Raw genomic sequence first — 15,644 nt, forward strand, 5'->3', positions numbered from 1 at the left:
TTGCTGGTTTTGTTCAGCTTATGCTCTGCCCCACCCGAAGTGCTTGGAGTGGGTAACAATGACCGGGTTGGGATTTAATCCACAATGAGCCACTGCACCCATGGGCACCAAGTTGCATATGCAGCGCCTGCCCAGGGCTTGTCGTGTCATGCGAATCTGGCAAGTGTAGGTTATGTGAGGGTTAAACAACCTCGTATAACCCTAAAACAGACCCCCGCAAGGGGGTTGCATATTAAGAATGGCGGCCGCAGGCACCACAGCCTCACCGTGAGTTAAATAACCCACGATGGGCTGGCATGTTGTGTGAACAGCCCCAATGTGTTAATTACCAAAGTCTGCTACAGCTGTTTGATTAAACCCCATCTTGCCCTGTCCCTGGCCACCAAAAGCCAATTTGAAGAAAATTATTATGCTCCTTCTGGGAGGGAATTCCAGAACTGAGGGGCAACCATCTCTGCATCCCTGATTTGGTAAGCTGAAGAGGGCATTCCCAGTCAAAACATTCAACAGAGGCAAGAAGCACATGTTTCTGTACTATTCTGAAGCCTAAATGTGTATGCTTTAGCTGAGATTGTTTGGGTCCAAAGCTCTGAATAGATAATAGTCCTGGCCTTGTCAGCTGTGATATTCTAAAGAATGTGATCTTGGTTCCCTAAGTATGTTCACTCTCTGTTGTCCTTCTGCCGGCAGGCAAAGACCGCTTTCTTCAAGCGGGCTTTTGGTGTGTATGCAGGTCTGTTGTGTTGGATACTGTTTTTTTACTCTGTTTTGTTTTTAATGTATTTGGTTATTTTTTATCAAATTTTATTAGTGATTGTAAGCGGCCTTGAGTGCCAATTTGGTAGAAAGGCGGGATACAAATCAAGTCAAATAATAAATAAATACATTGTCCTTTCTGTTTTCTTTCCAGGTATGTAGACAAGATAGAGAAAATATTCCGAAATGCTCCCTCAGATCCTACACAAGACTTCAGCACACAAGTGTATGTAGTGCTCTAAAGAAATGGGGTCAGGGACTGTTTTGTGTGGCCTCTTACCCCTGCTGCTCTCGCTCATGGCATTGTACCCGAAGTGACTGGAGATGTTCCCCTATAGAGAGGGCTCCTGTGTTGCCCTGGCATATTGTTACTGCTAAGGAATACACGTTGGCCTAGACTTTTTAATCCAGCAGCATAGGCAGGGAAAGGCTGATTACTGCTGAACACCACTTGTAAAAACATTTTCTTGGACACTAACAGTTAAAATGACATCTCATTATGTGTGCTTATCAAATGGGTTTTATAGATAATTAAAGTTCACCAGTAAATGAACTGTTGCTCCTGGACCCTTGAGGAGACCCTACTGATAACTGGCCCTAACCTGTCAAGCCTCTGGCACCCCAGCTATTGACGTGTTTCTAACATGGCTGTTTCTCTAATCCTCCTCTGCTACTCTCTTCTTTTCCAGTTATTCATTCCAATAGGTCTTTATTATATGTGGCTTTCTTCTGCATTCCAGACCCATCCCTATCCGTCATCGTTTGCAAGTGACCAGAGTATGCTCGCTGAGCAGAAAGAGTCACAATTTGAAAAACATTACTTGTAATAACATGTGTTGATTGGGGTTTTCATGCTTTCATGAGGGTTTAGAAATTTAACTGTTGAATTGACGCTTGTGACTTTCACGATTGTTAAAGAAGAAAAGTTGGGTTGCATGATCAATTTTTGTTCCTCAAAGAAAAAAACAAACCCAGCCCAAGTGAAAGCTGGATGCCACTAATTCAGAGAGCTTTGTTCCTGGAATAATTTATTGTGTACTGCTTGACAATTCCTTGTGATCTCTTGGAAGGTGATTGAGACATAGTGAAACTCTCAAGCTAGGAGAGCCAAGCACTGATCCTGTGTGTGAAATGGGAGACTCTCATCAAGACTTCATTGGATTGCAGGGTCTTAATTCACACTCTTCCTGTCTGTCTCAGAACTGACAACATTTAATCTGCTTTTCCAGAGCCAAGCTGGGCCATGGACTACTCTCTGGGGAATATTCAAAACCTGCTCCTTCAGATGGAGAACAGCAACTAGACCAGAAGGTAGGGGGGTCAGAGATCCATTATCCTTGAGGCAGGAAGAAGGTACAAACTGCTGTTTAGTAGTTTATGGGGGTCTCCTCCTTGAATGATGTGTGCACTTAGTCTCCTCTCCTTGCAGGGCATTCAAGATGGCATTGCACCACGTATGTTTAAATCTCTTGTTGGCAAAGGTCATCCAGAATTTTCTACCAATCGGCAGCAAGATGCTCAGGAGTTCTTTCTGCACTTCATCAACATGGTGGAGGTGATGAATCCTGGGCCCTAGGAAGGGGTTGGGGTGGGGTTGGTTGCTGTTCTGTGTATGGATTTCAAGATGGAAGTAGTAGGAAGGTGCTTAGACTGGTGACTTTAAAGCACTAGAACTTATTCGGAAGGCAAAGACTGCAGAGCTCCACTGAGTGCTGCCACCAGAGAGAGAGAGAAGGCTGCTGACAACATTGTGGGGAGCATTGTACGAGGGTGGTTCATTTTGCAAGAGTACCTGCTTGAAGGTCCCCTCTGATGCTATCCAGGAGATACCTGAAGAAAGTGCAAACATCCTGCAGTGTACTTTACTCTGGAGTAGATCACTAAGCAGTAGGTTGTGAATTATGGCTAAGGTGATGGAACCCTTAGAGAGGGGCAGAGTGTCAGCTGGTAGTTTTCACAGTGTTCCAGGGAGCGCTGGGCTTCCTCAGTGAGAAGACCACCAGTGACAGACAAGCTTCCCTAAAAGATAGCTTGCCCACGACTACTCATCTTCCTCTTGGAATATACAGCTGTAGAGAAATGTTGGGTCCTTCGTAGGGTCCATGGTCAGCTCAAGCCCAATGTGCAAAGCACTTGCTAGGCCTAAAAGGCCCTCCAGGATCTTGTGCAATGGGTGGGGCTTCCTCGGCAGCCAAAGTGAGTGGAGAAAGGTTTCCCCGGATGGGCAGCGTGGAAACCACTTGTATACATTTTAAATGGTTAGAAGGGGGAGTGGCTTTTCTTGCTTTGAAATTGCCTTGTTCCTAAATTATTTCCTCCTGCATCACATTTGTGTGTTTTTGCTGACCTCCTTCCCTTTAAAATATTTTCCTTCCCCAGAGGAACTGCCGTAGCTCCGAAAACCCAAATGAGGTCTTCCGCTTCTTGGTGGAGGAGAAGCTCAAGTGCTTGGCCACGGAGAAAGTGAAATACACTCAGCGTGTTGACTACATCATGCAGCTGCCGGTGCCCATGGATGCGGCACTGAACAAAGGTGAGGAGCTCTGATGGGCAGTACCTGGCTCCCCCACACTTTTCAAACACTTTTCTGTGCTCATGTGTTAAAACTGGCCTATGGAATTCCTGGGACTTTGATGTGGTGGATGGGCAGGCAGGTTGGGCGGATGTGCAAAAGCCTTGGTCTTCTCTTCCACACATAATCAAATAAGGCTGATACTCACATGGCAATTGCAGAAAGGTGATGACAGCCTTGCTCCACTCTTAAAAATGGCTGAGACGTGCTCTGAGGCCTTGACAAAGCTAAGGCTTCAGTCACGGTGGCTGACACGGCCTCTCTCAGTTGTCACATCTTGGCTGTGCACCATGCGCTAATGGGGCATGGTGTACAGCCCGTGATTCAAGTGAGACTTCGGCAGAGATTTTGCCATTCTCTTGCCCAAGCAGGTGTTGTCACTCTGCCACACAAGCATGGCAGCTCACAAATCTGCAGCATTTGTCTGAATACTAGAATGGACGTTATGCTTCACATTTCTGTGAAATGAAGTCACATTTCTGTGTCCTGCAGCCACACCTGCCCCTATTTCACCTGGTGTATCTATCTGCAAAAAGACTCATGAGCTAGACCTTGCTTCTCCTCACTTTTTTCTCCAGATGAATTGCTGGAATATGAAGAAAAGAAGCGGCAGGCAGAGGAAGAAAAACAGCCGCTGCCTGAGCTGGTCCGTGCCAAGGTGCCTTTCAGCTCTTGCCTTGAGGCCTACGGAGCCCCAGAACAAGTAGATGACTTTTGGAGCACAGCCTTGCAGGCCAAGTCTGTGGCACTCAAGTGAGTGAGAAAGCAGGTAGATGGGGCTGGCTAGCCAGAAAGGGGTAGATGTGCAAGGGGGGAAGTTCCATTTGTTTTCATCACTATTTCAACCTTCTCGTTAGAATCACGTTTGTTTCATAATTAACTTTATCTGTTTTCCCACTTGTTTTAATTTCCCATTGATTTCATTGGGGGACCTAGCTGCACCGCTGCTGCTGCCGCCTATAACTTTGCTGACTTCCATTCTGTTGGCGTGACACTTTCATGCAATTCTGCTGTTCTTCCAAAGGGATCAGACACCGCCAAGGTTCAGGCAGACAGGAAAGAGTGTTCTGTTTTATGGGCAAATCTTTAGATGGCATAAAGACATGGGCTAACTAAATCAGGGGTGGGCAGAAGGTAGATCAAAGTCTACTGGTAGATCGCTGGGTGATTTGCACTAGATCTGCAGGGGTTTCATATTCCAGTGTTTTAACAATAACGACAACAACAAAAAGCCTCCCCCCACCCCCCAATTAGACTGCTGAAATCAAGAAAGGTTGAGGGGAAAACCAGGAGTAGATGTTTGTGTAAATGGACTCAAGACTAAGCTTGCAATCAATTATGCTAAAACAGATCTTTGGTCTGAGGCATGTGCTTAGAGACACTCTGCTCCTTAATTCTGCTAGCTGTACGTGTGCCCTGAACCAGTATTTTGCATCTGACTTCAGCCGGTGGACATTGAGATTCTAGTAAAAAAAAACCAAGTAGATCCCAGAAGCCTGACATCTGCCCACCCCTGATCTAAACTAATAGGACAAAAACTGCAGGCATGGCAGAAGAGGTTGACTTAAAACATAGGAACTCCTCAGATTAACAAACTACAAATAACTTGCACAAGGGAATGGGACACAGTTTGGAATGGAATTACAGTGCTTAAAGGAACTGATTAAGAAGCTGAACCTTCTTTTTTTTTTTTGCACAGAGGAACCTACAAATGTTCTTTCTAGCACAGGCAAAGAGCTGACCTCTCTCTCTCTCTCTCTCTCTCTTATATTTCCACAAGTCCCTCCCCTGGCTACTGTGACTGTGGAAAGAAGAGCCATCAAGTTACTGGACAGTTTACAGTGTCCATTTCTCCTGCCCTCTTCTCCCTCCCTACAACCTCAGTCTGACCAGGCTGCTGCTAGGACAAATGAATGCGCAGATTCCCATTCAGGATTCATTTGTTCTTTGCATTAGCTTTGTAATCAGCATGTTTCATTCATTTTTGTGTTTTCATTTGTTGTGAAAGGAGTGCACACCCCTTGCAGAAATCAGGTTTCAGACTTAAGATTTCAGACTTAAGTTGGATTTTGGACAGATTTGTCATCTTGCAACTTCCTCTATTGAGCTCAGTCTGTCTTACTTTGATACTGCATTGAATATGTCTTGAAGCTGCCACCTCCTTTTTTCCTCGTCATTGACTCCTCTGCTTTGCCATGGTTGCCTCTACTGTGTGGCTCCATCCAATGCTGCTTTGATAATTTGACAATATAGAACATAAGAAGGACCATGCTGGATCAGACCAAGGGTTAGTCCAGCATTCTGTTCACACAGTGGCCAGCCAGCTGCCGACCAGGAACCCACAAGCAGGGCATGAGCGCAACAGCACCCTCCCGCCCATGTCCCCCAGCAACTGGTGTACATAGGTTCACTGCCTCTGGTACTGGAGGTGGCACATAGCCCTCAAGCCTAGTAGCCATTGATTGCCTTATCATCCAGGAATTTGTCTAACACCCTTTTAAAGCCATCCACGTTGGTGACCATCACTACATCTTGAGGTTGCGAATTCCATAGTTTAACTATGTGCTGTGTGAAGACAACTCACTTTTGTCTGTCTTGAATCTCCCACCAATTAGCTTCATGGGTTGACCCTGTTGGGTTCTAATATTATGTGAGAGGGAGAAAAAAGTATCCCTATCCACTTTCTCCACACCATGATGCATAATTTTGTACACCTCTATCGTGTCTCCCCTTATCCTCCTTTTTTCCAGGCTAAACAATCCCAGCTGTTGTAAGCTTCCCTCATAAGGGAGATGCTCCAGCTTCTTGATCATTTTAGTTGCCCTTTTCTGCACTTTCTCTAGCTCTACAATATCCTTTTTTAGGTATAGTGACCAGAAGCCATACTGGAGGCATGGGATTCCATGGGAAGATCTCTGCTAATGCATCATCTGCTGCCCCATCCAGCTGGCAAAGATAGCATGGCTCTTGCACAATCCTATGCCTTCTGTATGGCTTCTGCATTCTTATGACACAGGAGTGGCATGAAATGAGGCCTCACAAAATTTATTTATTTATTTATTTATTGCATTTATACCCCGCCTTTTTTCCTCTTGCAAGGAACCCAAGGCGGCTGACATTATCCTCCTCCTCTCCATTTTATCCTCACAACAACAACCCTGTGAGGTGGGTTGGGCTGAGAGTCTGTGACTGGCCCAAAGTCACCCAGTGAGCTTCCATGGCTGAGCGGGGACTAGAACCCCGATCTCCCGGCTCCTAGTCCAACACTCTAGCCACTACACCACACTGGCTGGTAATTACACTGTGGCAATTACACTGCTCCTGTAAGAATTGGTCCGAAACAGTCATCATGGAATCTGATCCACATATGGAGAAAGCCAATAAAATCCTTGGGCAAAGGATTCTTTTGGGTGGAGATCAGAATCGCTGTGAATTCTGTACTGTTATTGCTCATTTTGTACCCACTTAAATGCAGATACAAGCAGATGGTCCCGCTGATAGTTTCTCGTGGGAAAGGAAGCAACTATGGTGATTTAATGCTTTATGCTTGGAGCCAATAATGATGATAGACTAGGATTCGAGGTAGAGGGGTGTGTGGGGGGGTGTATATCCCTCCCCCACCCTGGGCTTTGCAAGTATTTCATTTTTTAAAAAATATCTGGCCTAGACCTTGTGTGTAGTTCTGGTTGATGTTTAAGATCCAGTCTGGAAGGAGGGTGGGTGTGTTCATTGGTGCTTGATCCAGCTTCTCCAGCCTGGACCCTCAGCCATGTTGCTCCCTCCCTGGTGTAGACACCTTAATGGCCCCTAAGCAGTTTGGCTAGAAGAGTCCAGGCGCACAATCTGAAGAACCTGGCAGGTGCCTCTTCTACTATGAAATGAGAAGGCAACAAGAGGTGTCCTCTTAGGACACCTGCCAGATCAGAAGTGTCATGTGAGACGCATTGTACCTCTTTCAGCTACTGGGGGAGCTCGCGCCACGAGGAATCAGACTGTGCTAGATGATGTGCGTGCTCGCATATGCAGGTAGCGCCAACAATCGGTAGCTAGATGTTCTTTAAAACTTATTTTTTTAAAAAATCCATGAGAAGTGTACAATCAAAATTGTAAGTCTGAAATAATTTCACGAACAAAATTTATAGGCCAAGTTGCTTTTTTAAAAAGTAGGCATAAATCTGTAAAAAGCTGAAGACATATTTACAAGAAACACAGATGATTCAAATCAAGTTTGATACAAGGCAGTTGTGGTCACACCTATCACTTGAGCATCCAGGAACTGTGGCTGCACCCAGAAGCAAACCCAGGCTGTGAACCTGGTTGTTCAAGAGTTAATGTGGTCTATCATGCCCTCCTTATTGTGGTCACAAGGGCTGCCAACTATTATCAGTTGTGCATTTTATCCGTACTCAAGAGTGCATGGTACAAGTCATCATCTTGCCGGTATCCCTCACTTTTCCATGTGGGCTTATACTACCTTTGCCACTTGCTAGATAAACAGCTTAGGTACTTACCATTGCAATAACAACATGTAAGTTAGGCAAGTACACATGTTCCCTGAATCACGGCATGCAAAGTGTGGGAAGCCTGTGAGAAAGCAAGAAACTAAACCCATAATAACATAAGAGCCCTGCTGGATCAGACCAAGGGTCCATCTAGTCCAGCATTCTGTCACACAGTGGGCAACCAGCTGCCCAAGGGAAACCCACAAGGAGGACATGAGTGCAACAGCACCCTCCCACCCATGTTCCCTAGCAACTGGTGTACATTGGCATACTGCCTCTGATACTGGAGATAGCATATAGCCATCAGGACTAGTAGCCATTGATAGCCTTATGCTCCATGAATTTGTCAGTCCCATCTTGGAGCCCTTCCTCTCTCCCTTGGTTGTTTTTGAAGTGTTGAAATGTGATGCTTCACTGGCTCCTTCTTTCCTTTTCAGGACAACTCGATTTGCCTCCTTCCCAGATTATCTAGTGATCCAGATCAAGAAATTCACTTTTGGCCTAGATTGGGTGCCCAAAAAGCTTGGTAAGAGGGGTATTAAGAGAGCATGGTTTATCAGGGTCTGGAGTGACCTCCCCTAATTCAAACATGGCAACTTTGTTGCTGCACCAGATTCTGTACTGGATAACAAGAATAATGATGACACAGCAGACTTATATAGTGCCTTTGTGTGTTCAGCTGTTTTAGTACTCCTCAAAATTGTCTTGTGAGGTCAGTCAGTATTATCCAAATCTGTTTATTATGGTCCATGACTAATGATGAGTAAACATATCCCAAATGAATTCATTATTTCCTTGGAAAGTAACAAATTCATCCATGTAATCTTGGATGAGAGTTCTCCTTTAATTCAAGATCTTGTTCTGTGTATATGGGTTTTTGCGCACACGCAATATCAAACCGCATCTTGGGAGCTGTAGTTCAGAATCGCATAATGCATCTTGACATCATGCACTGTCACGTTATGTACCCCTTTCTGATTAGTTGTTTCCATGTGGCCTGCCTACATGATGCTTACTTGCTGTTGCTGATCGGTATATGGAGAGACGATGGTGCCTCAGAGTCCTCATAGAACTGTTTTGGTGTAATTAATAACCAAATTATAAGTGTCACAAAAATGGGCAAAAGCCTTCAACAAACAATATAACCACCGTTTTGATTGTGATTATAAAACAGTCATCTGCATACAGCAGCAATGGGACCCTTGCAGCTGCTAGTTTGGGGCATGAGAATCAACTGATTTTAGGAAAGGAGCTTGGTCATTCATTAATAGATAACATAGGCGCTAATATGCAGCCTTGTCTCACACCGCAGATAGAAGAGAGAGCCTTAGGTAATACTCAGTTTGTGTCACACCTAACTTGCAGAAAAATCACAGAATATACTGGGGACTTCCTGGCTCATCCTCTCTACGGGCTGTGCTCTTGAGAGCATTTCCTAACCAGTGGTCTTGTTTTCTTAGCATGTGTATAAATCACAATTTTTAACACTAACTCTTCTTGCCAGCCAATTGCCTTTTGGCTTGGACACAATCCCTGTGGTTTTCCTAGTGGTCTTATTCACGTTGCTTGTGTTATCAGATGTCTCCATTGAAATGCCAGATGAGCTGGACATCTCTGCACTTCAGGGGACAGGACTGCAGCCTGAGGAGGAGGAGATGCCCGATATAGCCCCCCCGCTAGTGACGCCAGATGAGCCCAAAGGTAGCCTGGGTTTCTATGGCAACGAGGACGACGACTCCTTCTGCTCCCCTCACTTCTCCTCTCCAACATGTTAGTGACTCTTCTCTCCTCTCCTCCTTGAGCCTTACTTACTCCCCCCTTCTCTTTCTCTCTCTGTCCTCGTGTCCTGTTACCTGTGTTAGTGCCTTCCGTCCTTGCTCAGTCTGTCTTCTTGTCTCCTTACTACTAAATTGCCTGCATGCCTGTCTTTACTCCCTGTGTCTGTGAATGTTCTTACCAGAGCTATTGTTGAATCAGGGGCTTTGGTGGTTGGGGACTGTAAAGTGGGAGCTTGTAAAATGTGTTTCTCGAGCATTTGTACTGCCCATTGCCCCACTTTAGCCAGATTTGCAGTTCTCGTCTGGAGTGTTAAATGGCATAACTTAAGAGCCATGTTTTTCTATCAGCACCTCCCTTCCTGGTTAATGCTATCTAAAGAGGCTTGTGGTACCCTGCAAATTTCTGAATCTTTCGTCAAGCCAAGGCCTTGAATGTATATGCCTTCATGAATTTAGGAGAGTGGAACATTACAACCAGAGTTGCAAGAACCTATTCCAGTGCCTGGCATAATACAACGTAGTTTCTGCTACATCATAAAAAAAACAATCCTGACCTGACCCTTCCTTAAATGTTGTCCTCGTGAGTCTTCCAAGTCAAGAAGTGGGCAGTTTGAGTATCCACAAGTGTACCCTGCAGAGATTATTTGGGTGGCAGATCTAACTTCCAGGCATGGGTCCAGACAGGTGAAAAGGAAAATGGATGGGGCATAGTGTACCTGAAGCCTTGTTCAAAGGAAACATCCCCTTCCCCAGCCTGTAAATTCAGCAGAGTCAGTTCCCTGTCAAAAACCACCCGCCCATGTTCTAGTAGTAATAGTAAAGTGCAGCACCTGCCTACCATTTAGTGAAGGTAGCTTAGTAACCATAGTCTCCATGGGCTTCTCTCAGGGTCAGGTTACGATTGCACAAAGAACTACAGTGGGTCAAAGATGAAACCCTAGTGCAGGGGTGGGGAATGTGTGTTAGGCTGTAACTCCCATTAGCCCTGGCCAGCTTAGCCAATGGTGAGGGATGCTGGGAGTTGCAGTCCAACAGCATCTGGAGGGCAACACATTCCCTATCCCTGCCCTAGTGGGATGTTCCCCGTCTCCTTTTCCTTTTAAATATTCTTGTGGCATTGAGCCTGGGATTTTATCTTTTTGGAGATGGCAAAAACAGGAAACTGATTGTGCTGCTAGTAAGCCTCCATATGGGGTTGGCGGACTGCATTTTGGCTTGATGGGTCACCAGTTACACAGCTGTGCCAGTGTGTTCATATTTACATGTGCCATAGGTGCGAAGAAGGGCTGGTCTGTATCTCTGACTCATCTTAAGAAATCTATACAGAATTGCGGAGATGGCTGCACCTAGCAACTGCTTGTTGCCTCCACATAGGTGGCTACCACCATGCTTTGAGACCCCCTGGCTACAGACACAGTATTAGCCTTGGCAGATGTGTGGAGAGAGAGAGAAGACTGACAGAAGTGGAGGATGCATGGTCACATAAGGAGTTGGCCAGAAGTGCTGCTCTCTGAGAACATCTCATCCTTTTCCTTCCCACTGCAGCCCCCATGCTGGATGAGTCTGTGATTACTCAACTAGTGGAGATGGGCTTTCCAATGGATGCCTGCCGCAAAGCTGTGTATTACACTGGGAACAGCGGGGCTGAGGCTGCAATGAACTGGGTCATGTCGCACATGGATGATCCAGGTACGTCAACCAAGTAGAGCTCCGTAGCCAGCTCGCTGTGCTGTACCTTGTGCTGGGATTAGGCCAAGATGGCAGTATCTTGAAGGCAAAAATGTAACTATATCCATGGAGCAAGACTTTTTAATGCTTTGTCCCTGTCTTCTTTAGATTTCGCAAATCCTCTGATTCTTCCAGGATCTAGTGGGCCAGGTTCCACTATCACCTGTCCAGATCCCCCATCCGAAGATAGTGTGGCAACCATAGTTTCCATGGGCTTCTCCCGGGATCAGGCTATGAAAGCACTAAGAGCTACGGTGGGTCAAGGGTGAAAGATTAACAGAATGTTCCTCTTCTGCTCCTTAACTTCCTTGAAGCATTGTGCTTGAAAAAACAGGGCTGGGGCTTCTAACTTGACTGTTTCTATCCTCCCATCTGTAGAATAACAGTCTTGAGAGGGCTGTGGACTGGATCTTCAGCCATATTGATGATCTGGATGCAGAAGCTGCCATGGATATCTCGGAGGGGCGTTCAGCAGCAGAATCCATCTCCGAATCTGTCCCTGTGGGGCCAAAAGTGCGTGATGGACCTGGAAGTGAGTTTGGAACCCAAAGCTTTTGAGGGTTGAATGGCTTTGTTCCCCAGGCCCTTGCTGCAGCTTTAAACTTCTAGCTACGTTTTTAGAACCTCTTGGTCAATGCTGCAGTTGTCTGAGCCAAGAGTGTACCACCCAACTGTCTCTCTTTCCCATCCTCGAGCCTGAAGCATGCCCTCAAGGTTGGAGCTTGGTGGCCTGATGGAAGGAGGTGAGCCACAGGGAGGTGCCATAGCTCAAAAGTAGAGCACAGGCATTCTGATCTTATCACACAACACATAATTAACTTATGGCCACTGGTTTCGATGACCTTAAAATGGGGATTGGACCATTTATGGAGGATCGATCTATCAAGGGTTTGTAGCCATGATATCTACCTGGAACATCCATATTCCGAGGCAGCGCACCCATGAATTCTTGCTGCTGGTGGACAAACAGTGGAGGAGGATATGACCTATGTGCCATGTGTGTGGGCTTCCTGGAAGCCTCTGGATGACCGTTCTTGAAAACAAGGTGTTGGGCTAGATGGACTTTAGCTGCATCCGGCAGGACTCTTCTGATAATGTTTGTATGTAAGCCAGGCATGTGTCTTGGGGCAGCCACTTTTTAGTGATGGAGCCTTGGCTATTTGGGACATTCTCATGTCTGTTTATACCTTTAACTGGGAATTGCCTCTAATCTGTGCATATTAGTGGATCTCTTCTTCAGTACAGTTCATGCTGCCTGATTAGTCAACAGGAGCACCAGATCCTCTGACCGTTTTTCCTTCCAGAAAGCCATAGAACTAGATTTGAGCTGTCCTCCAAGGGCTATAGATGAGGGCTCTGTGCAAAGGGTAAGAAGCATATGTGACTCTTTTTATTTTACTCCTTCAGAATACCAGCTTTTTGCCTTCATCAGCCACATGGGCACATCCACAATGTGTGGCCATTATGTCTGTCATATCAAGAAGGATAGCAGGTAAGGGAGAAACGAGGGCCTTCAGAGAGGGAGGCAGGGAAGGGTCCTGGATGAAGCCACTTAGCAACAGTTACCATTCCTCTATCTTCAGTAGAATAAGTTATTGAATTTCGAAGGCAAAGGAGGAAGTGTTGTGTCTTGATCTGTCACTGGGGAGGGGCGGATTGGCTCCTGGGAGTGTCAGTAAGCAGACCATCTGTATTCTATGCTTCTAAAACAAATTTCTGCACCAAGGTCACACAAACTCTGTAATGTGCATTACGTAAAACTGCTTGATTATTTTCTGTTTTGAATAATTGTGCCATTTTGACTATATATTTTTATCATAATTTATTCAATATTTGTTTGAGGAGGAGGGTACCAAGGGAAACTTATTTAGACCACCCCACCCCTCTATCTTCTGAGATTACAACAAGCATTTCTCCATTCACTGCTGACCATATCTTTGCAACCATAAGGACTAGAAACCTGTTTTTTTTTTAAAACAAGGAACGTTTAGATTTAAGAAGCTGAATTTTATGCCTAATGCTTCATATTGCACTTTATTTGTACACTTCTACAGAATTGCTGTATAGATATCTGTGGCCACAGAATTTTTTGGTCTTACATCGTGGCTCTTTTTCTTCTCCTGTTTTCTTCCCCCTTCCCCTGGTTCCAGGTGGGTGATCTATAATGACCAGAAAGTCTGCGCCTCTGAAAAACCTCCAAAGGATCTTGGCTACATCTACTTCTACCAGAGGATCCCCAGCTAGGTCGCTCTCCTTCTGGGTGTGGAGCAAGAGCCAGCTGATGGCAGGAGGAGAGGGAATGGCGATGAAAAATGCAGAGAAGAGGGCCACCTCTCAATCCTTATGTGTCCGTGTGCCACTGCTGCAGCCCCAGAGGCAGGATTCCTCCATATGGAAGTTGGGGTCTGGTGCCCCTGTGGACACTGATGGGGGGTGGAGGTGAATTTGAACCTCTGTGTAAAAGGAAAAAGTCTCACTGAACCAGTCACCCCAGGAAACATCCATGCACGCTGTTACTGCTTGATGTAACTATAACATCTTTGGACAGTTGAGAGGGGGTGGGGGCAGGAGAGAGCATTTGGGTATGTGTGTCTTTATGTAACATCTAGGGTGGGCTTCCCTCACCCCCTGGAAACTTGCAGGAAATAACCTGGGCCATAAAGTAGCACCTGTTCTTCATGTGCCCCTTAAATGCCAAAACACACAGGATCAAATAAAAACCTTGTACCCCCCTCCAGCAGTGGTCTGTTCATATTGCTTTCAACCTCTTCTATTTTAACTTATTTATTACCATTATTTATTCCATAGGGCAGTTGGTAGTAAAGGCCTTGAGCGGTGGGGGAGAGGGGAGCAGATGCCTGAGGTAGTCATCTTTGCCTGCCACATTCTCTCTCCTAAAATCCTTCCCACAGGGCAGTTGGTCATGAAAGCCCTGGGGCGGGTGGTGGGGCAAGGGAGGGGCAGTCCAGCTGGAGCAGGCTCTGGGATGCTCTTCTCTGTCTGCCTGTGAGTATGACTGGAAATGCGTTCAACTGATACCTGTTCAGATCATATTGGTTATCAACAGATATGTGCATGTTCACTGCAGTAAATAGTGTGTATGATCCATGAATGGGCCTCATCCTCTGGAACCGAGCGGAAAAAATCTCATCTTGCTCTTTTGGGGGTTAAAGGAAATAAACATGTCTGCCTGTAGAAGAAACCCTCTACCACTTTTGCTGCTTGTGGCAGCCTTGCCTAGTTTTTCTACCTGCTCAGTCAGACAGTTAAATTGAGTGTGCAGTCCCACTTGGTCTCCCACCACCAGAATGCGTGACTTGTGGCAAATGCTGTTGTCATTCTCTGCATCTGTTAGACCTTCCTGCTGTTGGCTAGAACAGAATCAGTAAGAGGCAGTGGTTCTCCTTCCTGCTCTCCAAAGGAGCACTATAGGAGGCCCATGTCTTCCAGATGGTTTCACTTTTTCATTTCATGTTTATACAAATGAATTTTGCATAGAGGTGCATGCTTTTTTCCTGAACTTGGAAGCTATGTTTTTACAGGAACTTTGGGGGAAGAAGTGCTGGTGCTAGTTAAGCGAGCAGCATAATCACAAGAAAGCAAGGCCCAATGTGTTCCTTGGAACTTGAGCATTAGTAAATGTGCCTAGGATTGCAGCCTTAACTAGTGTATGTGGGGAAAAATGGAAATATGCAGATAAATAGCCCTGAGTTGGATGCACATGAAGAAAATGACAGCAAAACCTGTGAAGAATGTGCATTTAAGCAGTGATGTATCTTATCAGTGATCAAAGTGTATAGTTCATAATAGGTATTCGTGATTCAACTGCCCTATAACTCCCAGTTGCCCCACCAAGACCTCAGCAATATTCTCCCCCTTCTCTGCCTTCTCTAGCATCCTTTAAGGGAGAGGGAAAAGCCATCAATAGCTTCTGTGATGAGTTTTATTTGTCACCTAAATATGTCATGCTGGACTTGTATGCTCCTAAAGTACCTTCCTCTTGCTTCCAAAGCTGTGCATGAGTTGCCAGTAGATCAGTGTAACTGCAGGTTACAGACAGCCTTAGGGGCTGGGGGTTCCCTGCCTCAGCAGAAGCCTTTCCGCTGCCATTCCATCTGGTGGAGCTTCTCCTTTAGTTCAGGGGAGAGATTACTCTTACTCGGTTTCTCTCTCTCCCTCTCTGTATGACAGAATGAGGTTTGATGTGACACTCCAGTCAGTCAGGCCTGGGATTTCCTCTTGTCTGCTTAATACTAAAAAAATGTTAGCGGCACAAAAGTACCTTAAATAGATGTGGTGACAACTGTG

At 45.7% G+C, this 15,644-nt stretch overlaps 1 protein-coding gene across 4 annotated transcripts in view; it reads left to right on the forward strand.

Moving 5' to 3' along the window:
- The window catches only part of USP5 (ubiquitin specific peptidase 5), a 30,986-nt gene extending 16,913 nt beyond the window's left edge, over nucleotides 1-14,073 (forward strand). For 2 of the 4 annotated variants that reach the window (XM_084835193.1, XM_084835191.1), the window contains 12 exons: nucleotides 911-982; nucleotides 1,986-2,067; nucleotides 2,186-2,311; nucleotides 3,136-3,289; nucleotides 3,907-4,081; nucleotides 8,268-8,356; nucleotides 9,409-9,531; nucleotides 11,154-11,297; nucleotides 11,445-11,590; nucleotides 11,715-11,868; nucleotides 12,744-12,828; nucleotides 13,487-14,073. In XM_084835193.1, the coding sequence (XP_084691319.1) occupies nucleotides 911-982; nucleotides 1,986-2,067; nucleotides 2,186-2,311; nucleotides 3,136-3,289; nucleotides 3,907-4,081; nucleotides 8,268-8,356; nucleotides 9,409-9,531; nucleotides 11,154-11,297; nucleotides 11,445-11,590; nucleotides 11,715-11,868; nucleotides 12,744-12,828; nucleotides 13,487-13,580 (1,444 nt within the window). In that variant the 3' untranslated portion in view covers nucleotides 13,581-14,073. Of the gene's footprint in view, nucleotides 1-910; nucleotides 983-1,985; nucleotides 2,068-2,185; nucleotides 2,312-3,135; nucleotides 3,290-3,906; nucleotides 4,082-8,267; nucleotides 8,357-9,408; nucleotides 9,601-11,153; nucleotides 11,298-11,444; nucleotides 11,591-11,714; nucleotides 11,869-12,743; nucleotides 12,829-13,486 lie in introns of all 4 variants that reach the window. The other 2 variants (XM_084835190.1, XM_084835192.1) reach the window with 1 other exon arrangement.
- Nucleotides 14,074-15,644: the final 1,571 nt, after the last annotated feature.

This window comes from Heloderma suspectum, chromosome 2 (assembly GCF_057233095.1).
Source record: "Heloderma suspectum isolate Gila_16-S chromosome 2, 16-S_ref, whole genome shotgun sequence".
NCBI lineage: Eukaryota > Metazoa > Chordata > Lepidosauria > Squamata > Helodermatidae > Heloderma > Heloderma suspectum.